This window comes from Panthera onca, chromosome B4, assembly GCF_046562875.1.
Source record: "Panthera onca isolate mPanOnc1 chromosome B4, mPanOnc1 haplotype 2, whole genome shotgun sequence".
NCBI lineage: Eukaryota > Metazoa > Chordata > Mammalia > Carnivora > Felidae > Panthera > Panthera onca.
The window spans coordinates 33,757,888-33,780,133 of NC_138345.1; the positions used below are offsets into that span (position 1 = coordinate 33,757,888).

General features: G+C 38.5%; 1 protein-coding gene across 3 annotated transcripts in view; it reads right to left on the minus strand.

Annotated features, from left to right (window-relative positions):
* The window catches only part of USP18 (ubiquitin specific peptidase 18), a 65,042-nt gene that overhangs the window by 38,631 nt on the left and 4,165 nt on the right, over window positions 1–22,246 (minus strand). For 2 of the 3 annotated variants that reach the window (XM_078450261.2, XM_078450259.2), the window contains exons 2-3: window positions 11,707–11,966; window positions 10,534–10,630 (exon numbers count right to left, since the gene is read on the minus strand). In XM_078450261.2, coding sequence (XP_078306387.1) covers window positions 10,534–10,630; window positions 11,707–11,764 — 155 coding nt within the window. In that variant the 5' untranslated portion in view covers window positions 11,765–11,966. The remainder of the gene's footprint in view (window positions 1–10,533; window positions 10,631–11,706; window positions 11,967–22,246) is intronic. The other variant, XM_078450260.2, reaches the window with a different exon arrangement.

Here is a 22,246-nt window from a genome sequence, read left to right on the forward strand (position 1 = left end):
GAGGGAAAGGTGCTGAAGGTGTACTTGAAGAAATAATAGCTGAGAACTTCCCTGAACTGGGGAAGGAAAAAGGCATTGAAATCCAAGAGGCACAGAGAACTCCCTTCAGACGTGACTTGAATCGATCTTCTGCACGACATGTCATAGTGAAACTGGAAAAATACAAGGATAAAGAGAAAATTCTGAAAGCAGCTAGAGATAAACGTGCTCTAACATATAAAGGGAGACCGATAAGACTAGTGACGGATCTCTCTTCTGAAACTTGGCAGGCCAGAAAGGAATGGCAGGAAATCTTCAATGTGATGAACAGAAAAAATATGCAGCCGAGAATCCTCTACCCAGCAAATCTGTCATTTAGAATAGAAGGAGAGATAAACGTTTTCCCAAACAAACAAAAACTGAAGGAATTCATCACCACTAAACCAGCCCTACAAGAGATCCTAAGGGGGATCCTGTGAGACAAAGTACCAGACATCGCTATAAGCATGAAACCTACAGACATCACAATGACTCTAAACCCACATCTTTCTGTAACACTGAATGTAAATGGACTAAATGAACCAAACAAAAGACATAGGGTATCAGAATGGATAAAAAAACAAGACCCATCTATTTGCTGTCTACAAGAGACTCATTTTAGACCTGAGGACACTTTCAGATTGAAAGTGAGGGGATGGTGAACTATTTATCATGCTACTGAAAGTCGAAAGAAAGCTGGAGTAGCCATACTTACATAAGACAAAATAGACTTTAAATTAAAGGCTGTAACAAGAGATGAAGAAGGGCATTATATAATAATTACAGGGTCTATCCATCAAGAAGAACTAACAATTATAAATGTCTATGCGCTGAATATGGGAGTCCCCAAATATATAAAACAATTACTTACAAACATAATCAACCTTATTGACAAGAACGTGGTAATTGCAGGGGACTTTAATACCCCACTTACAACAATGGATAGATCATCTAGACACATGGTCAATAAAGAAACAAGACCCCTGAATGCTACATTGGATCAGATGGACTTGACAGATATATTTAGAACTCTGTACCCCAAGGCAACAGAATATACTTTCTTCTCGAGTGCACATGGAACATTCTCCAAGATAGATCACATACTGGGTCACAAAACAGCCTTCAAAAGTATACAAGAATTGAGATCATGCATACTTTCGGACCACAATCGTATGAAGCTTGAAATCAACCACAGGAAAAAGTCTGGAAAACCTCCAAAAGCATGGAGGTTAAAGAACACCCAACTAAAGAATGAATGGGTCAACCAGGCAATTAGAGAAGAAATTTAAAATATATGGAAACAAATAAAAATGAAAATACAACAATCCAAATGCTTTGGGATGCGGCGAAGGCAGTCCTGAGAGGAAAATACATTGCAATCCAGGCTTATCTCAAGAAACAAGAAAAATCCCAAAAACAAAATCTAACAGCACACCTAAAGGAAATAGAAGCAGAACAGCAAAGACACCCCAAAACCCAGCAGAAGAAGAGAAATAAGAAAGATCAGAGCAGAAATAAACAAGATAGAATCTAAAAAACTGTAGAGCAGATCAATGAAACCAAGAGTTGGTTTTTGAAAAAATAAACAAAAAAGATAAACCTCTAGCCAGCCTTCTCAAAAAGAAAAGGGAGAGGACCCAAATAAATAAAACCATGAATGAAAATAGAATTATTACAACCAATCCCTCAGAAATACAAGCAATTATCAGGGAATACTATGAAAAATTATATGCCAACAAACTGGACAAACCTGGAAGAAATGGACAAATTCCTAAACACCCACACACTTCCAAAACTCAAACTGGAGGAAATAGAAAGCTTGAACAGACCCATAACCAGCGAAGAAATTGAATCAGTTATCAAAAATCTCCCAACAAATAAGAGTCCAGGACCAGATGGCTTCCCTGGGGAATTCTACCAGACGTTTAAAGCAGAGATAATACCTATCCTTCTCAAGCTGTTCCAAGAAATAGAAAGGGAAGGAAAACTTCCAGACTCATTCTATGAAGCCAGTATTACTTTGATTCCCAAACCAGACAGAGACCCAGTAAAAAAAAGAGAACTACAGGCCAATATCCCTGACGAATATGGATGCAAAAAATCTCAATAAGACACTAGCAAATCGAATTCAACAGCATATAAAAAGAATTATTCACCATGATCAAGTGGGATTCATTCCTGGGATGCAGGTAGGGTTCAACATTCACAAATCAATCAACGTGACACATCACATTAATAAAAGAAAAGAAAAGACCCATATGATCCTGTCAATTGATGCAGAAAAAGCATTTGACAAAATTAAGCATCATTTCTTAATAAAAACCCTCGAGAAAGGTGGGATAGAAGGAACATACTTAAACATCATAAAAGCCATTTATGAAAAGCCCACAGCTAATATCATCCTCAATGGGGAAAAACTGACAGCTTTACCCCTGAGATCAGGAACACGACAGGGATGTCCACTCTCACCGCTGTTGTTTAACATAGTGTTGGAAGATCTAGCATCAGCAATCAGACAACAAAAGGAAATCAAAGGCATCAAAATTGGCAAAGATTCTGTCAAGCTTTCACTTTTTGCAGATGACACGATATTATACATGGAAAACCCGATAGACTCCACCAAAATTCTGCTAGAACTGATACATGAATTCAGAAAAGTTGCAGGATACAAAATCAATGTACAGAAATCAGTTGCATTCTTATACACTATTAATGAAGCAACAGAAAGACAAATAAAGAAACTGACCCCATTCACAATTGCACCAAGAAGCATAAAATACCTAGGAATAAACCTAACCAAAGATGTAAAAGATCTGTATGCTGAAAACTATAGAAAGCTTATGAAGGTAATTGAAGAAGATAAAAAGAAAGAAAAACATTCCGTGCTCATGGGTTAGAAGAATAAATATTGTTAAAATGTCAATACTACCCAAAGCAATCTACACATTCAATGCAATCCCAATCAAAATTGCACCAGCATTCTTCTCGAAGCTAGAATAAGCAATCCTAAAATTCATAAGTAACCACAAAAGGCCCTGAATAGCCAAAGTAATTTTGAAGAAGACCAAAGCAGGAGGCATCACAATCCCAGACTTTAGCCTCTACTACAAAGCTGTAATCATCAAGACAGCATGGTATTGGCACAAAATCAGACACATAGACCAATGGAATAGAATAGAAACCCCAGAATTAGACCCACAAAAGTATGGCCAACTAATCTTTGACAAAGCAGGAAAGAATATCCAATGGAAAAAAGACAGTCTCTTTAACAAATGGTGCTGGGAGAACTGGACAGCAACATGCAGAAGGATGAAACTAGACCACTTTCTTACACCATTCACAAAAATAAACTCAAAATGGATAAAGGACCTGAATGTGAGACAGGAAACCATCAAAACCCTAGAGGAGAAAGCAGGAAAAAACCTCTGACCTCTGCTGCAGCAATTTCTTACTTGACACATCCCCAAAGGCAAGGGAATTAAAAGCAAAAATGAACTATTGGCACCTCGTGAAGATAAAAAGCTCCTGCACAGCAAAGGAAACAACCAACAAAACGAAAAGGCAACCAACGGAATGGGAAAAGATATTTGCAAATGACATATGGGACAAAGGCCTAGTATCCAAAATCTATAAAGAACACACCAAACTCCACACCCCCAAAAAAAATAATCCAGTGAAGAAATGGGCAGAAACATGAATAGACACTTCTCCTAAGAAGACATCCGGATGGCCAACAGGCACATGAAAAGATGTTCAACGTCGCTCCTAATCAGGGAAATACAAATCAAAACCACACTCAGATATCACCTCATGCCAGTCAGAGTGGCCAAAATGAACAAATCAGGAGACTATAGATGCTGGAGAGGATGTGGAGAAACGGGAACCCTCTTGCACTGTTGGTGGGAATGCAAACTGGTGCAGCCACTCTGGAAAACAGTGTGGAGGTTCCTCAAAAAATTAAAAATTGACCTACCCTATGACCCAGCAATAGCACTTCTAGGAATTTACCCAAGGGATACAGGGTACTGATGCATAGGGGCACTTGTACCCCAATGTTTATAGCAGCAGTCTCAACAATAGCCAAATTGTGGAAAGAGCCTAAATGTCCATCAACTGATGAATGGATAAAGAAATTGTGGTTTGTATACACAATGGAATACTATGTGGCAATGAGAAAGAATGAAATCTGGCCCTTTGTAGCAACGCGGATGGAACTAGAAAGTGTGATGCTAAGTGAAATAAGCCATACAGAGAAAGACAGATACCATATGTTTTCACTCTTATGTGGATCCTGAGAAACCTAACAGAAACCCATGGGGAAGGGGAAGGAAAAAAAAAAAAGAAGTTAGAGTGGGAGAGAGCCAAAGCTTAAGACACTCTTAAAAACTGAGAACAAACTGAGGGTTGATGGGGGGTGGGAGGGAGGGGTGGGGAGGTGATGGGTATTGAAGAGGGTATCTTTTGGGATGAGCACTGGGTGTTGTATGGAAACCAATTTGACAATAAATATCATATACTAATAAATAAATAAATAAATAAATAAATAAATAGCACCTAGGGCACACAATGGGGTGTTTATTCACTCTTCTCAGAGAGCATCTCCGAGAGGCAGCATTCACAGGGACACTTCTCTGGGAGTAAAAGGACCAGCTTGTGCCATTTCCCTCCCCCACTCCTCAGCAGAAATACAGAACCACCTATGGGGGGGCAGCACAGCACCAACACTAGCTGCCTAACTTGCATACACCATGCCCCACACCCCCAATCTCCAGTAACACAACTCTTTTCAGTCATTCTTGCCTCAGTCCCAATGTGGTGGGCCCCTCCTCCAGAAGACCAGCACAAACTTCTGCCCACACCACACCTCTTGACCAGAGAGTCCTGCAGGACCTCAGTTCCAGTGCAGTTGGTGACAGGCCTCACTTCACAAGCAGACCAGAGCATAACTAGCTAAAACTCAACATTCAGGGAATAACATTGCCCATAGCAGGCAAGGAGAGTCTTTTTAGACAACTGGCCTGAAAGACAGAGCAGCTGAAACACAACAGCAGGTGGCATGCAGCATACACTAGAGACACTCCCTGAAGTGGCAGGCCCTGGTCACTACATGACGTCTCTTCATTAGGACATTACTTTCAGGAAGAGGAGACACAACTGGCTTTTCTATCACAGAGAAGTAGGCAGAGATTTAGACACAATTGGAAGACAGAGGAATTTATCCCAAATGAAAGAACAAGATAAGGCCACAGCCAGAGACCTAAGTGAAACAGATATAAGTAACATGCCTGAGGGAGAATTTAAAGCAATAATCATAAGGATATTCACTAGGTTTGAGAAAAAAATGAGAGACATCAGTGAGACCCTTATTACAGAGATAAAAGAGTTAAAAAAGAATCAATCAGAGATGAAGAGTGCAATAAATGAAATTAGAAACATGTCTGATGCAACGAACAGCAGGCTGCAAGAAACAGAGGAACAATTAATGACCTAGATGACAAAGTAAAGGAAAGCAATGAAACTGAACAAAAGCAAAATTATGCAACATGAGAATAGATATAGAACTCGAAGACTCCATCAAATGTAATACCATTTTATTATAGGAGTCCCAGAAGAAGAGAGAGAAAGGGTGACAGAACATGTATGTGAAAAATAGCTAAAAACTTCCCTAATCTGGGGAAGGAAGCAGACATCCATATCCAGGAGGCACAGAGAACTCCCAACAAAATAAACAAAAGGGGGCCAATACCAAGACATACTGGAATTAAATTTGCAAAATATGATTAAAAAGAAAAACCTTGAAAACAGCAAGACCAAAGAGGTCATTAACTTACAAGGGGAAACTCATGAGATTTTTCAACATAAACTTGGCAAGCCAGAAGGGAGGGGCATGATATATTCAAAGTGCTGAATGGGAAATATCTGCAGTCAAGAATACTCTATCCAGCAAGGCTACCATTCAGAATATAAGGAGAGATAAAGAGTTTCCCCAACAAACAAAAACTAAAGTAGTTTGTGACCGCTAAACCAGCCCTGCAAGAAATATTAAAGACAATTCTTTGAGTAGAAAGAAGAGGCCAAAGTGACAAAGACAAGATCAGAGAAAATCTTCCAGAAACAATGACAAAACAAGTCATAAAATGGCAATAAATAATACCTATCAATAATTACTTTGAATGTAAATGGACTAAATGTCCCAATCAAAAGACCTAAGATATTAGAATAGATTAAAAAACAACAACAACAAGACCAATCTATAAGCTACCTACAAGAGACTCATTTTAGACCTAAAGACACCTACAGATTGAAAGTGAGGGGGTGGAGAAACATTTATCATGCAAATAAATGTCAAAAGAAAGCTGGAGTGGCAATACCTGTATCAGATAAACTGGATTATAAAACAAAGACTGTAACAAAAGGCAAATGGGGGTGGGGGGTGGCTGGGTGGCTCAGTAGGTTAAATGTCCAACTCTTGATTTCAGCTCAGGTCATGATCTCATGGTTCATGAGATGGAGCCCTGTTCAGGCTCTGCACTGACAGCAAGGAGCCTGCTTGGGATTCTCTCTTTTTCTCTCTCTCTGTCCTCCCCCCAGACCAATAACCTGCAAAGAAATTGAATAAATAATCAAAAAACTCCCAAGAAACAAAAATCTAGAATCAGATGGCTTCATAAGTGAATTCTACGAAACATTTAAAGAAGAGTTAATACCTATTCTTCTCAAACAATCCCAGAAAATAGAAAAAGAAGGAAAACTTCCAAATTCATTCTATGAGGCCAGCACTACTGTGACACTAAAAACACCACTAAAAAAAGCAAACTACAGGCTATTAACCCTGATGAACATGGATACAAATAAAATAAATACTAGCAAACTGAATCCAAACCTCAATAAAATACTAGCAAATGAAATCCAACAATACATTAAAAGAATTATTCACTGTGAGCAAGTGGGATTTATGCTTGGGTGGCAAGGGTGATTCAATATTTACAAATCAATCATTGTGATAAATAACGCTAATAAAAGAAAGGATAAGAACCATATGATCCTCTCAATAGATGCAGAAAAAGCATTTGACAAAGTACAACATCCATTCATGATAAAAACCCTCAACAAAGTAGGGATAGAGGGAGCATACTTCAACATAATAAAGGTCATATATGAAAACCTCACAGCTAGCATCATCCTCAGTGAGGAAAAGCTCTCAGTCAGGAAGAAGGTCAGGAACAACAGGGATGTCCACTCTCACCACTGTTATTCAATGTAGTACTGGAAGTCCTAGCCATAGCAATCAGACAACACAAAGAAATAAAAGGCATCCAAAGTGGCATGGGAGAATTCAAACGTTCACCATTTGCAGATGATATGACACTCTACATAGAAAACCCTGAAGATTCCACAAAAAAAAAAAAAAATGCTAGAACTGATACACGAATTCAGTAAAGTCACAGGATATAAAATCAACATACAGAAATCTTTTACATTTCTATACACCAATAATAAAGCAGAAGAAAGAGAAACAGGGGTGCTTGTGTGGCTCAGTTGGTTAAGTGTCTGAATCTTGGTTTCAGCTCAGGTCTTGATCTCGTGATTTTGTGAGTTCAAGTTCTACATCAGGCTCTGTGCTGATAGCATGGAGCCTGCTTGGGATTTTCTCTCTCTCTCTCTCTCTCTCTCTCTCTCTCTCTCTCTCTCTCCCCCCCCCTTCCCCCACTCACACTGTCTCTGTCTCTCTCAAAATAAATAAATAAACTTAAAAAAAAACTAAAGAGAAATGAAGGACTCAATCTCATTTACAATTGCACCTAGATTCCTAGATAACTAGGAATAAACCTAGGCACCAAAGAGGTGCAAGACCTATACTCTGTACTCTGAAAACTATACAACACTGGCAAAAGAAATTGAAAAGAACACAAAGAAATGGAAAAACGTTCCATGTTCATGGATTGGAAGAACAAATATTGTGAAAATGTCTACACTACCCAATGTAATATACACATTTAATGCAATCCCTATCAAAATACCAACAGCATTTTTCACAGAGCCAGAACAAACAATCCTAAAATTTGTATGTAACCACAAAAAGACTCTGAATATCCAAAGCAACCCTGGAAAACTCTTGGAGTTTTCCCTGGAAAAGAAAAGCAATGCTGGAGGCATCACAATTCTGGACTTCAACTTATATTACAAAGCTGTAGTGGTCAAGACAATAGGGTAATAGCACAAAAATGGACACATAGATCAGTGGAACAGAGTAGAAAACCCAAAAATAAACCCACAACTATATGGTTAATTAATCTTTGACAAAGCAGGAAAGACTATCCAATGGAAAAAAGACAATCTCTTCAACAAATGCTGTTGGGAAAACTGGACACCAACATGTGGAAGAATGAAACTGGACCACTTTCTTACACCACACACAAAAATAAATTCAAAGTGGTAAAAATGTAAACGTGAGACCTGAAGCCATTAAAATCCTAGGGGATAACACAAGCAGTAATCTCTTTCACATCAGCCATAGCAACTTCATACTATAGGTCTACTTGAGTCAAAGGAAATAAAAGCAAAAATAAACTGTTGGGACTTCATCAAAATAAAAAGCTTCCACACAGTGAAGGAAACAATCAACAAAACTAAAAGGCATTCTATGAAATGGGAAAAGATATTTGCAAATGACATATCTAATAAAGGGTTAGAATCCAAAACCTATAAAGAACTTATAAAATTCAACATCCAAAAAACAAATAATCCAATTTAAAAACGGGCAGAAGACATGAATTGACATTTTTCCAAAGAAGACATCCATATGGCCAACAGACACATGAAAAAATGCTCAATATCACTCATAACCAGGGAAATATAAATCAAAACTATGAGATATCACTTCACACCTATCAGAATGGCTAAAATCAACAACAACAACAACACAACAGGTGTTGGCAAGGATGTGGAGAAAGAGGAGCCCTCCTGCACTATTGGTGGAAATGCAAACTGACACAGTTACTGTGGAAATCAATGGAGGTTCCTCAAAAGAGGGGCGCCTGGGTGGCTCAGTCAGTTGAGTGTCTGACTTTGGCTCAGGTCATGATCTCACAGTCTGTGGGTTTGAGCCCCACGTCGGGCTCTGTGCTAACAGCTCAGAGCCTGGAGCCTGCTTCGGATTCTGTGTCGCTCTCTCTCGCTGCCCCTCCCCCGCTCATGCCCTGTCTCTCTCTCTCTCTCTCTCTCTCTCTCTCTCTCTCTCTCTCTCTCTCTCTGTCAAAAATAAACATTAAAAAAAAAGTTAAAAAAGAACTTCCAGCTATTGCACTACTAGGTATTTACCCAAAAGATACAAAAATACTAATTCAAAGGGATATATACACCCCAATATTTATAGCAATATTAACTACAATAGCCAAACTATGGAAACACCCCCCTGGTGTCTGACTGATGAATGGATAAAGAAGATATGGTATACATACAGGATGGAATATCACTCAGCCATAAAAAATACTTAAATCTTCCCATTTGCAACACGGAGCTACAGAGTATTATGCTACGTGAAAATAAGTCAAAGACAAATACCATATGATTTCACTCATATGTGGTATTTAAGAAACAAAACAAACAATCACAGGGGAAAAAAGAGAGGGGAAACTAAGAAACAGACTCTTAACTACATAGAACAAACTGATGGTTACTAGATGGGAGGTGGGGACCGGGGAATGGGTGAAACAAGTGAGGGGATTAAGGAGTGTATTTGTGATAAGCACAGGGTGTTGTATGGAAGTGTTGAATCACTATATTGTATACTTAAAACTAATATTACACTGTATGTTAACTAACTAGAATTTAAACTTTAAAAAAAGAGTCTAGGGACAAGAGAAAACCTTATTAAAAAACTAATTACAGGGGGCCTGGGGTGGCTCAGTCGGTTAAGTGTCCAACTCTTGATTTTGGCGCAGGTCATGATGTCACAGTTCGTGAGTCTGAGCCCTGCATTTGGCTCCACGCTGCTTGGGATTCTCTCTCTCACCCTCTCTCTCTCTGCCCCTACCCTGCTCACGCTCTCTGTCAAAATTAATTAGTAAATAAACATCTTTTAAAATAATGTGTGATAAAGTACATACATATGTAAATATATATACACATATATATACACTTTGTGTGTGTTCATGTTCTGTTTGAGAGGGCTCAATGGAGAGACTCAAGGACCTATTCATTGATTTACTCCTCTGAATTTGGTCTAGTCCCAACACTGTTTTAACCAAATCAGTGGCTGTCAATCCTGGCTGCACTTTACAATCACCTGGGGAGTCTAATGCCTAAGCCCCACCCCAGACCATCTGAAACCAAGTATCTGGTGGTGGGAACAGGCATTTATATTTCTTTTTAAACATCTTAGGTGATTATAGTGTGTATTCTAGAATGTGCAGAACAAGTTCTTTTCTCTGGCAACTTTCAAAAGAAGACTTAAAGTCACTGTGAAAAATTGAGTATTTGAAAATGTAAAATACACATGTTTATCAGCCTTACCTCTTCAATATCCTGGTGAAGCCCACATTCATAATTAATATCTGAATAAGGGAGTTAAGACAGCAGGTCTGTCCAATGTTGTGTAAACCAACCGGGCCTATATAAGAAAGAGGGAAAAAAATACTGAGGACAAGGGCAAGCTACGGGATTTAACAAAAATCAAATGTTTTTCTAAGATCTAAGGACATAAAATCCTGAAAAATACTCTCAGAGGTACAAATATTTCACTAAGGAGCATCCAAACAAATTGGAGAGGAGAGATAAAGCATTGGACTCTGAAAAGCGAAACAGGAGTAAAACTCTTAATAGGAAAAGAGAGCTGTCACAAGAAAGAGTATTACTCAATGTCAAATGAGTAGTACAAGCAATTGTTATAAGAGCAAAGGCAAAGAAAGAAACATTATAGGAAGCATAACTGGAAGCATTATGAGTTCCTCCCACTCAAGTTGTTCCTTACAGAGTCAGAATGGGCACCTATGGAGCTCAGAGATAAGAGTAATTTCTTAGCTAGTCTATTTCAGACTCCACTGGAAAGTCCCCTGCTCAGTCCCTACCATGTGGTTGAAGGAAATCAGAAAAAAAAATCTCTGGGGGAGATTCACTAATCTAGGCTGATCTCCAGAGGCTGGAAGCCAAAAGGAACTTAAAAAGATAAGAAAAACAAAAAACAGCACTTTCCTAACAACCTACCAACCTCTCTTATCCCAACCCATCTTGGGCTCAGCAGACTACACAGGTGAGTAATTTAAGAGGGAGGGAATACCACTAATCTCACCATTCCTGGGGAAAGGGTTTTTGTGTATATGAGATAGGGCATTAAGAAAAAAATCCAGGGACAGCAAGTAATCACAGATTTCAGCTCCTGAATTGGCAGGAGCACCTTGCCTCAAGACAGGCTAGCACATAGGTGTAACGGCAAAGGCAGGAACTAATGCTGACTGCTACTATATGCTAAGCATTAGTTTGAAGCAGTTTCCACAGATTATATCATTTACCCCTCCCAACAACCTTATGCACTCAGTACTATGATTATTCCTATTTTACAGATGCAGAAATGAAGGCACAAGAAATCAGGAGTCATTAAACACAAAGCTTTACTGCTTCAGGATACAGTAGATGAGCAAAGCATTTCTATGCAGTGAAAAAGAGAAAAAATATGAGAGATCTAATGACCATGAGGGCAGTCCAAGGCACTGAGGCGCTCCCTTAGCTCTTCCTTCTTCCTCTTCATATTGTTTTCTTCCTTCTTCTCAACGAGTTCTGCTGAGAAATGCTGAGACTCAGCCAGGATGCACTGGCAAATTTCCTCAGGAACCCCAACACCTGACCCTTTACTGATCACTCCAAAATTCCCAGGCCATGAGCTGTCTGGCCTGTCTTCAGGACTGCACACTTCCAGGAAGAGCTCTTATGAGTCAGCTTTGGTGGGAGCTCTGTGAAAACACACCATAGATAGGTAAGAGAAGAGGGAAAGCATATTCATGTGATCAGTTCTGATTCCAAACAGCCAAGTCTTAGAGGGAAAGAAACGTTTGGCTTATAAAGTTCTAGGGCTAGCAATGACAGCTAGGCTAGACACTCCTTGCCTTTGTCCCCCACATTTCCATTTTTTCTTCTTCAGACCAGACTGCCATATACTCTTTCCCCCAGGTTCTCTATTCTGGAAAAGAGCACAACGTTCACCAAGGGGGTCCAGACCAGAAACCTAGGTGTCTCCTTGCTCCTCACCACCAGCCCAAACAATCATTGAGGACTGTCAATTCTACCACCTGAAGGCTGCTCATAAGGACTCTCCTTGCTATACATACCCTTGACTTCCTGGGAAGCCTGTCCTGGCTCCTCCAACAGGCCTACATGCTGTCTAGGTGTCCATGCACTTTGTACTCAGAGCTATTCAAATAATTGGTTCATTATGTTCTATTGTGGGGAATAGCTATCTCTCCACTTGTACTCTACAGTGGTGCACCACTCAGACTCCTCCTACAGGAGAGACACCATTTCTCAGGCTGAGGGGAGCACTGGTTGACAGCTCCCCAATGAGTCCCTGTCCATTAATTTACTGAAAGAAGAAATTTATCCCTATCCAATGACTGGACAATAGGGAGTATATATAAAAGCCTTACCACCTTGCCTCATGGTGAAATAGCTCTGAAGAGTCATCTAGCCCCAGAGCTCCCGTTAAGATCAACTGAGTTCTCTGTTGCAACTATTTGGCAGCTCAACTCCTCCCTCACCTTTCCCAGGTGTTGTTCCCAATGATACTCCCCAGTAAACCTCCCACATGCACATCTCAGAGTTTCAGCATCTGACCTGAGACCCTAAACTGTGAGCATCTGGAAGTCTGGGAGTGTGTACTTTTAACTGATTCCCTTTCACTTTGCACAGAACACAGTGGGCATTCAATAAATAACCACTGAACAAATGAATGAATTAACAAATGGAGACTTGCAGGGAACAAAAGAAATGTTTTCAAATAGCTAAAAGGCTATCATGTGGAAGAGACATAATTAGATTTAATTAGATTTCTTGTCTTTGGGGCATGGGGGTGGAAGAGATCAAAATACCTAATGTGTGAAAACTACAAAGAAATAGACTTCACTTCAAAATAAATAAGAACTTTCTCACAGCCAGCAAGCCAACTCCAGAAGCAGTAATTTGTTCCTCATATAGATATTTAAGCAGAGGCTGGGCTAGCCCTTGAAAGAAATAGAGTGTAGAAAGGAATTGAACAGTAGGTGGAGGGTGAGATCTCTTGTTTCCTTCCAAATATGAAGCCTTTGATTCTTTCTAAATATTCACATTAATTCACATTAATTCACATTAATTTGACTGTGTCCCACTGAATTATGTGTTCTGGAGAATTAACATGGCAGATGGAATAAGAAATCACTGCTGTTTCTAGAGAAAAGAAAAACCCTTATACATACACAAATACCCACTAAGGAATATATATATACATATATATATATATATATATATATGTATATATATATTCACATATATAATAATTTTAATATTTAATATTATTTTTCAAATAATGCTAACTTATGACAAATATTTATAAAATGCAGAAACGTAAAACAAAGAAAATATAAATCACTCATAATCCCAGGACCTAGGGATAACCACTACCTGGTATGTATCAATTTTTTTCCCATATATTTTTGATATGGTTGATATTTTATTTTTCTCATTTCACATCATAACAATAATTTTCCCAAGTTCTTTATAAATACTTTTATCAAAGCTTATTTATTTATTTATTTATTTATTTATTTATTTATTTATTTATTTTTGAGAGAGAGAGAGAGAGAGAGCATTGGAGGGGCAGAGAGAGACAGAGAGACAGAATCCTAAGCAGGCTCTGCACTGTCAGCACAGAGCTCGATGTGGAGCTTGAACTCACGAACCATGAGATCATCACCTGAGCTGAAATCAAGAGTTGAATGTTTAACCAACTGAGCCAGCCACGCACCCCTCTTTATAAATACTTTTTGATGACTAATATAGCAATAAAACATTGCTAAGTATTCTGGTTGTTTTTTGTTTCAATTTTTTACAACTATAACCAATACTACACTGAACATTTTAAGGCAAAAACCTCTTCTCTACCTTTTCGATGTTTCTCATGCAAACTAAAGGTCCAGGGACACAATAAAACTCAGCTATAAATGAGATTACATTAACCACAGAACCCAAATTCCCCCTAGTCTTTTACTTTCTCCTGACAACACAGACATCAGCCACCTATAAATGTTCCCCAAGCATATTTTGGAATCTCAAGAAGAGTCTCTCATATGTTTTAGAATAAGATGACAACCACTGTACCCTGCCTCTACCCACCCCAGAGTATCCACCAAGTATCTGCAGGACACTGCTGGATGAAACAATCAAGGTTTCCTCCTATCTCCAAGTTGGGGTAAGTGAGGCATGGCCAGCTCCTCCCACTGCCTTGTGCCCTTCGATTTCATCAAGTTCCTTCTGCAAGGATTTCAACTTCTGCCCGCAGCTGCTCTCTGCCCAGGTTTCTCAATCCTGTGCCCAGGTCTAAGCTGGGGAGCATAGACTACACTGTCTTCTCTATGTCTCCCTGCTCTCCACTCAGGGGCATATATGCAAGATCTCCTCAGTTGTTCCCTTGTCCCCAAGCAAATAAATCTGTGGCCCTCTAAGTTATCTGACCATCAGCAACAACCAGACATAAAATCAAGGTTTAGGACAGACTCTTAAACAAGGTCAAAGTGTACAAAGTTTAAGGTTCTTAATATATGTTGCTAAATGCCTTGCACCAGTTTATACTCTGACCAGCGGGCTATGAGCGATCCATCAGAACTCAATGGCTAAATGAAATAACCTAAGTTCATTTACACTCACAAGGACATATTTTCATGGAAAAAAAGCAAGTTAGGAATTGGGTTTATTAAAGAAAAAAGGGTATGGTTTGAAATAAGGGGCATCTTGAGGCAAGGCAGGTAACGTGCAAAAAAGATCAGTGGTTTTAGAGGAGGAGAATGTGAAGAAAAGTGTACAAAGGATTATATAAGCAGATTTGCATAGGTGAGTCCAAACTAGGACTGGAATAAAGTGTAAAAGTTCCAACATTTTAATTTTTCTAAAAAGTAACTAGTCACTAGTAGTCAGGGAAATGCAAATCATGACCGCATTTGACTATTCAATTGGCAACAATTAAGAATTCTGATGGAACCAAATGTTAGAAGGAACATAGATAAATAGGATTGTTTATACACTACCAGGGGAGGAGTGTAAAATGGTATAATCACTTGAGAAAACAATTTATACACTACCAGGGGAGAAGTGTAAAATGGTATAATCACTTGAGAAAACAATTTGGCATCATCTTATAAAGTTAAACATTCACTTAACCTCAACCCAAAAATTCCAAAAGAAATTCTTACATGTCCCTGGAGATGTATACAAGAATGTTCACAGCAGCACTGTTTACAACAGCAAAAACATGGGGAAAAAAATCCAAGCACTCAACCCAATGGACAGAAGAATGGGTGCATAAGCTGTAATCAATGTATACAATGAAATAATATTCATCAGTTGTATATGAACAAACTATAGCATGTCACAATATGGTGACCCTTAGAAACATAATGTTGAGTCAAAATATATTCAAACTCAAGGAAAATGGAACATTGTGTTGCTTAGGCATCAATATATATGTGTGTAATAAAGCTTTTAGATATCTGTATATGTGTGTAATGAAAACCATAAGGATCAGGTGATGACCTCTGATTAGGAGACACAGGGATGAGACAAGTGGAGAGCATGTTATTGTGTTATTGTACTATAGTAATAGTCTAGTTTGGGGATGAAGGGGTTTCATAAGTGTTTTATTATTAATTAGTTAAATAATTAATTGGAACTTGGAGTCAAGGCTAATGGTCTGAGGAAAACATGGTCTAACATAGGCCTAAAAAAATTTATTCTCAGGGTGCCTGGTTGGCTCAGTCGGTGTAGCATCCAACTTCGGCTCAGGTGGTAATCTTGCCACCACAACGGCCTTTGAGCTGATAGCATGGAGCCTGCTTCAGATTCTGTGTCTCCCTCTCTCTCTCTGCTCCTCCCCAGCTAGTGCCCTCTCTCTCTCTTTCTCTCTCTCTCTCTCTCTCAAAATTAACTAAACATTTTAAAAGATTTTTAATTCATTCTCTCTGCACAGAGCTCATGGCACAGCTCAAGGAGGTAAGGCAGAACACAACTGATGACAAATCTGAACTGCTGACAAATCACTCTGTGGATTTTCCCCAACAACACTCAGTTTTAACTGACTGTGATGAGGAGTCTTTAAAGGCAGAAGTGCTGCTACAAAGCTCTGTCTTCTCTTCTAGTGGAAAAAAATTAAGAAGTCAAACTAAGTTTGGGCATGCAAGCACTGTCCCCAAATACAGGAAGAATATCCAAATAGAAATGAGCTGAAGAAAGTCTGCCAAGCAGTGTACCAAATAAATAAAAATGAGCACACATTAAACAACAAATAATAAAAGACATAATGTAAAAATCCTAAATTTAGCATATGGAAAGATCATTCCTATTTATTCCTATTTTTTTTATGAAAGTAGCACTGTATCCAGAAGAATTCTAAACATTATATGAAGACTTAAATTTTTCAGATGAAGTAGAAAAGCCCCAAAGTGTGGCTTCAATGTCATTATTCAACCAAGATCTGCTCTTTGGCTTCAACTTTGGCCTCAGCCTTTGAAAGTCCAATTAATAAAACACCCACTTTGGTGGCATTTCTGGTGCCCTTGGACTTGTGCATGATCAAGTGATTACTTTGGTAACCACCATATGTAATCGGTGTAACAAAAAAGGTCATTTTAATTAGCTGTTAATATCTGAATATGCAGTTGCAAATACTACATGCATAATTGAGGGTGGAAAATCATATACTTTATATGTTTATATGTCACCTGCAAAGGTAAGATGCTGAAATAATGGGTGGTTTAGGCCATTACCTTTATGTATAAAACTAGGATTTTAAAATCTTAAAAAAGGAAAAGAAATTGAAAATTAATACATATATTAAAAAGAATAAATTTGCTAAATAGTTTATGAAGAATATTATATCTTTTGGGGCTTACAATTATTTATTAAATTTAAAAAGTAATTTCAACTGTGCTTGCTTTGGCAGCACATATACTAAAAAGTAATTTCAATTAATAAAGTTAAGATTACATTACTTCTATGCTTTATAAAATTGTTTGCTACCACAGCATTCATAATACTAAATAAAATAATCTTTAAGAATTGTATTTAGGGGCACCTGGGTGGCTCAGTCGGTTAAGCATCTGACTCTTGATTTCATCTCAGGTCACAATATCATAGTTCGTGAGATGAAGCCCCACGTCATTGGGCTCTGGGCTGGCAGTGTAGAGCCTGCTTGGGATTCACTCTCCCCCCTCTCTCTTTGCCACTCTCCTGCTCGTGTGTGCACACTCTCTCTCTCTCTCTCTCTCAAAATAAATAAATAAACTTAAAAAAAAGAATTGTATTTAAGCTTTAATTATTCCCGATGCCATGAGTCTTTCAAGAAAAAAATCCTATTTGCAAATTCTTACATCTTGTAAAGACGAATTAAAAGCAGAATGTCAGCTTTACAACCTGAAATTATCATGAGGAGAAAAACTCCAAATATATATACTAAAAAATCAGTAATAAATCATCCCTCAGCCTAGGTATAATAAAGAATATTTTAAAATCTTTTAAAAGTTTAGAGAAAAACGAGGTACCCAAAACACAGTTTGTTCTCACTAGTCATACTTCAAAAACCACATACTACATAAGCTGGCTCAAGCACCCAGCTCTTTGCAGTGTTTAGTCTATTTATGAAAGCTAAAGACTGTTATCCAAATGACTGGTTAGATTGTCACTCAATTCAATAGTTGGAAATGAAACTTTTAAGACATGTCCAAACTATGAATCTTAGGGACAACATTGTTCTGGAAAATATGCTCCTAAAAATAATTTTCCTGAATTATATTCTGCTGGGCACACACAAACACACACACATAAAACAGTGATAATTTTAAATGTGCCACTTCTATATCATGTACATCAGGTATCTATCTGAACAGGCAGAAAAAAACTAGAATCTCTTTTAAATTTAAAAGTATGGTGGATTGATGGTGAATTCAGCCAGGATTCTCTCCTTGCAAATCTGATTGAAGAGATTTACAGACTGAAAAAACAGTTTTCAAAATGTCAATGCCATTAACAGTGGATCAAGCAAGGTGAAGGCTATGAATGGTTTAGGAATCACATACACAGTCAGGGCTAGCTTCCTGAGTGTGCAAACTGTAGTTGCAGAGACCTGTATTCAAGACAGCCCAGGCCTGGTTTAATGCTTGCCTGTTATGGACTGGAAATTCTTAATATGTTTAACAAAGAGCCCCACATTTTTATTTTACCATAGGACCCACAAGTTAGAAGCCTGTCCTGCATACAGTATTTTGTTCATATCCTTCAGTATGTGTTCAGAAAGTAATCACAGCACAGAAGAATGTAACAGAAATCCTTGGCCAAAGGAGAGAGAGAGCAGGGCAATTTCATGGCTCTTCATTAGTTTGATATTGTCCTGTTGGGTACTCACATAACATGTTCAAACACTATGGAATGACAGACATTAAGTGCTTAGAAGGCTACTCTACCCACAAAAAAAAAGCCTTAATACTATAGTTTGCAGAACTTAGTGCCTGCGGTTTGTTCACTGGAACCTACTGAAGTAACCAAACTAAAAGTCATCTTGAGAATTCAAATACTTCTCATGTGATACCTGCTGTAAGATCCTCCTGACCTTCAATTCCAATGAAGATGCTAAAATTGGTGTGCATTTAAGTAAAGGTGAGGGGCAGATGGACTCAACCGTAACCGAGTATTGATTTTAACACTCAGCCTTTTAGTGTTCTGCCAAAAGGTGCCAAAAAGTAGGCAGACGCTGTCGTGACTACAAAAACACAAACTTGTGTAAAAGTTTTTCTGAATATATAGTAATTTTCAATGTGTTTTTTCAACTAGTAGATAACTAAAAGTGCAACTGTTATTTTGAGGAGGGTGGGGTCCTGATTTTTTGTTTTGTTCTGCTAAAATATTGGGAACCACTGATCTTATGTCTTGCTATTTAGAAAAGCAGATCAGCATCACCTGGAAGTCTGTTTAAAAGAATATTAGGGGGCGCCTGGGTGGCTCAGTCAGTTAAGCATCCAACTTCAGCTCAGGTCATGATCTCACAGTTCGTGGGTTCGAGCCCCGCATCGGGCTCTGTGCTGACAGCTCAAAGCCTGGAGCTTGTTTTGGGTTCTGTGTATCCCTCTCTCTCTGCCCCTCCCCTGTTCATGCTCTGTCTCTGTCTCAAGAATAAATAAACATTAAAAAAAAAAAAAAGAATATTAGGCCCCAATACAGACCTACTGAATTGGAATCTGCATTTTGACAAGATTCTTGGCTATTTATTTACACATTAAAGTTTGAGAAGATGTTCTAGACAAGTACTAAAGCGTAGGATGTCAAGTGTTGACCAGTGACATACAGGTTTCAATGCAGGACAACAACTTTCAATTAGTTTCATGAAGATTGTTCTCAGTGTTAGTTTCCTTAAAGGTTCATGATTTCCTCGTTGCTTTATTTGTATTTAAGGAATCCATTAGTGAAAACCTTATGGTGCTTATTTGTAGAGATACAGAAGATAGAAAGCTCTTGGTCCAGGTATAGCAGCACCAATCAACTTTCCATACTTACCCCCACTGCACAAGCATGACACATTCTGCCACTGGGAGTAAACGCTGCTACACAGCCTGAACACAAATTTGGCAACACGTATCACAATCTCAACAATGATCATAGTGGACATCTGTCATTTCTGCCAGCCCACTTACCCTCCTTTGGGTAGCAGAATCACCTTTTCATTGCAAAAACAATCTCCATTTTCATACTCTGCTGATTCAGTACAGCCCTTCCCAACTCCTCACACCCACTCCTTGGCTCAAATAACCCAGGTCTGACCACATAGTGTCATTGGTGGCTGTTTTAGGAATGATCATGTGACGCAATCAGAGCTGATCATAAACTTGTTAGATGGCGCTTTAAGCTGTAAGAACATAAATCAGACCATCCTTTCCACCACAGAAAGGAAACTCAGGGGCAACTGGGTGGCTCAGTCAGTTAAGTGTCTGACTTCTGCTCAGGTCATGATATCGTGGTTCATGAGTTTGAGCCCTGCATCAGACCCTGTGCTGCAGCCTGCTTCAGGTTCTGTGTCTCCCTCACTCTTTATCAGTCCCCTGCTTGTGCTCTGTCTCTCAAAAATAAATAAACATTTAAAAACAAAAAACAAAAAAACGAAAACCCATCAGCCAAAGAAGAGTCAGTGACAGGAAACAGAACCAAGTAATGGGAGAAACACTGAGAATCCTGAGGCCAACAGCTTAAGAACTAGATCCAACCAAGCCTCAAGCTGCCTGCCCACCAAACTTCTCCACTCAGGGTCTTCTCTGCTGTTTTTAAAATTAGTTTGAAATGGTTTCCTGTCACTTGTAGCTGAAAGAGTACCAATTAATATTGATTAAGAAAATAATAAATGGGTGAAATAGGTGATGGGGATTAAGGAGTGCACTTGCTGTAATGAGCACTGGGTAATGTATGGAATTGTTGAATCACTATATCAAACACCTGAAATTAATATAACACTGTATGTTAACTATACTGGAATTAAAATAAAAGCTTGGGGCACCTGGGTGGCTCAGTAGGTTGAGCATCCAACTTCAGCTTAAGCCACGATCTCACAGTTTGTGAGTTTGAGTCCCACATCAAGCTTGCTACTGTCGGCCCACAGCCCGCTTTGGAACCTCTGTTCCTCTCTCTCTGCCCCTCCCCTGTCACATACTTTATCTCAAGAATAAATAAAACATAATAAAAAGTTAATAAAAAAGAAAATAATAATCAGAGATACACACAAAGATCTACATAAGAAATTCATTTTTATGGCTTGTTTTCTTTATGCTTTACAAAAAAGTAAAGTGAAATACTGATGAGGAAAAGTGCAGCATTTAGGAGACTCTGGTGAAATCATTCCATTACCATTTTGTCTATTCTTTTAAATATCTTTTTGTTCCTCCTTAATTAACACTAGATGATTTGGGGGGCACCTGGGTAGCCCAGTCAGTAGAGCTTCAGACTCTTGCTCTGGCTCAGGTCATGGTCTCACAGTTGGTGGGATGGAGTCCCACATGGGGCTCTGTGCTATTAGCATGGGGATTCTCTCTCTCCTCTCTGCCCCTCCCCCCGTTCACTCATGCATGTTCTCTCTCTCTCAAAATAAACAAACATTTCAAAAAACAAAAACACTATTTTATTTCTCAAAGTGGAATTTTTTGTTGTTGTCAACTGCCAAAAAATAAAAGTATGCTTTCAAATTCAAGAGCTATGGCACTATTTATAATGGCAAAAAAAAAAAAAAAAAAAAACGGAAATTCAACAATAAAAGTAAATTATGACCCACTCATAAAATGAAATGCTATGGTGACCTTAAAATCATTTTAGACTAATAGAGATGGGGAGATGACTATAACGTTTCATTGAATAAAAAAGAAATTATAAAAATATCATATGGTATAAACCTAATTTTTTTTTCAATATGAATTAACTACAGAAAGAGAGAGATGGAGGGAGAGAGGAAAGACTAGGATGAAATATACCAAAAATGTCGTTAAAAAGTAACTCTTATTGGTGGAATTACAAAACATTTTTTCCTTTTTTTAAATTATTTCTCTTAACTTCCAAACTTCTTATAATTAGTTAATATGTAATTTTAAAATAAGCAATAATTCGGGGTGCCTGGGTGGCTCAGTCAGATGAACGTCTGACTTCAGCTCAGGTCACGATCTCATGGTTGAGAATTCAAGCTCCGTGTCAGGCTCTGTGCTGACAGCTCGGAGCCTGGAGCCTGCTTCAGATTCTGTGTCTCCCTCTCTCTGCCCCTCCCCTGCTCAATACTCTGTCTAGCTCTGTCTCAAAAATAAATACAAACATTAAAAAAAAATTTTTTTAATTTTAAAATAAGCAATAATTCATTTGGGGGATAGATTAATTATCTCTTAAGGGAATCCTTGGGTGGCAATAGTGTTCCTATTTCAAGATCCAAAAAATTAATGAATTAGGGATGAGAAGCGTTCGAATTTCTTAATTCTTT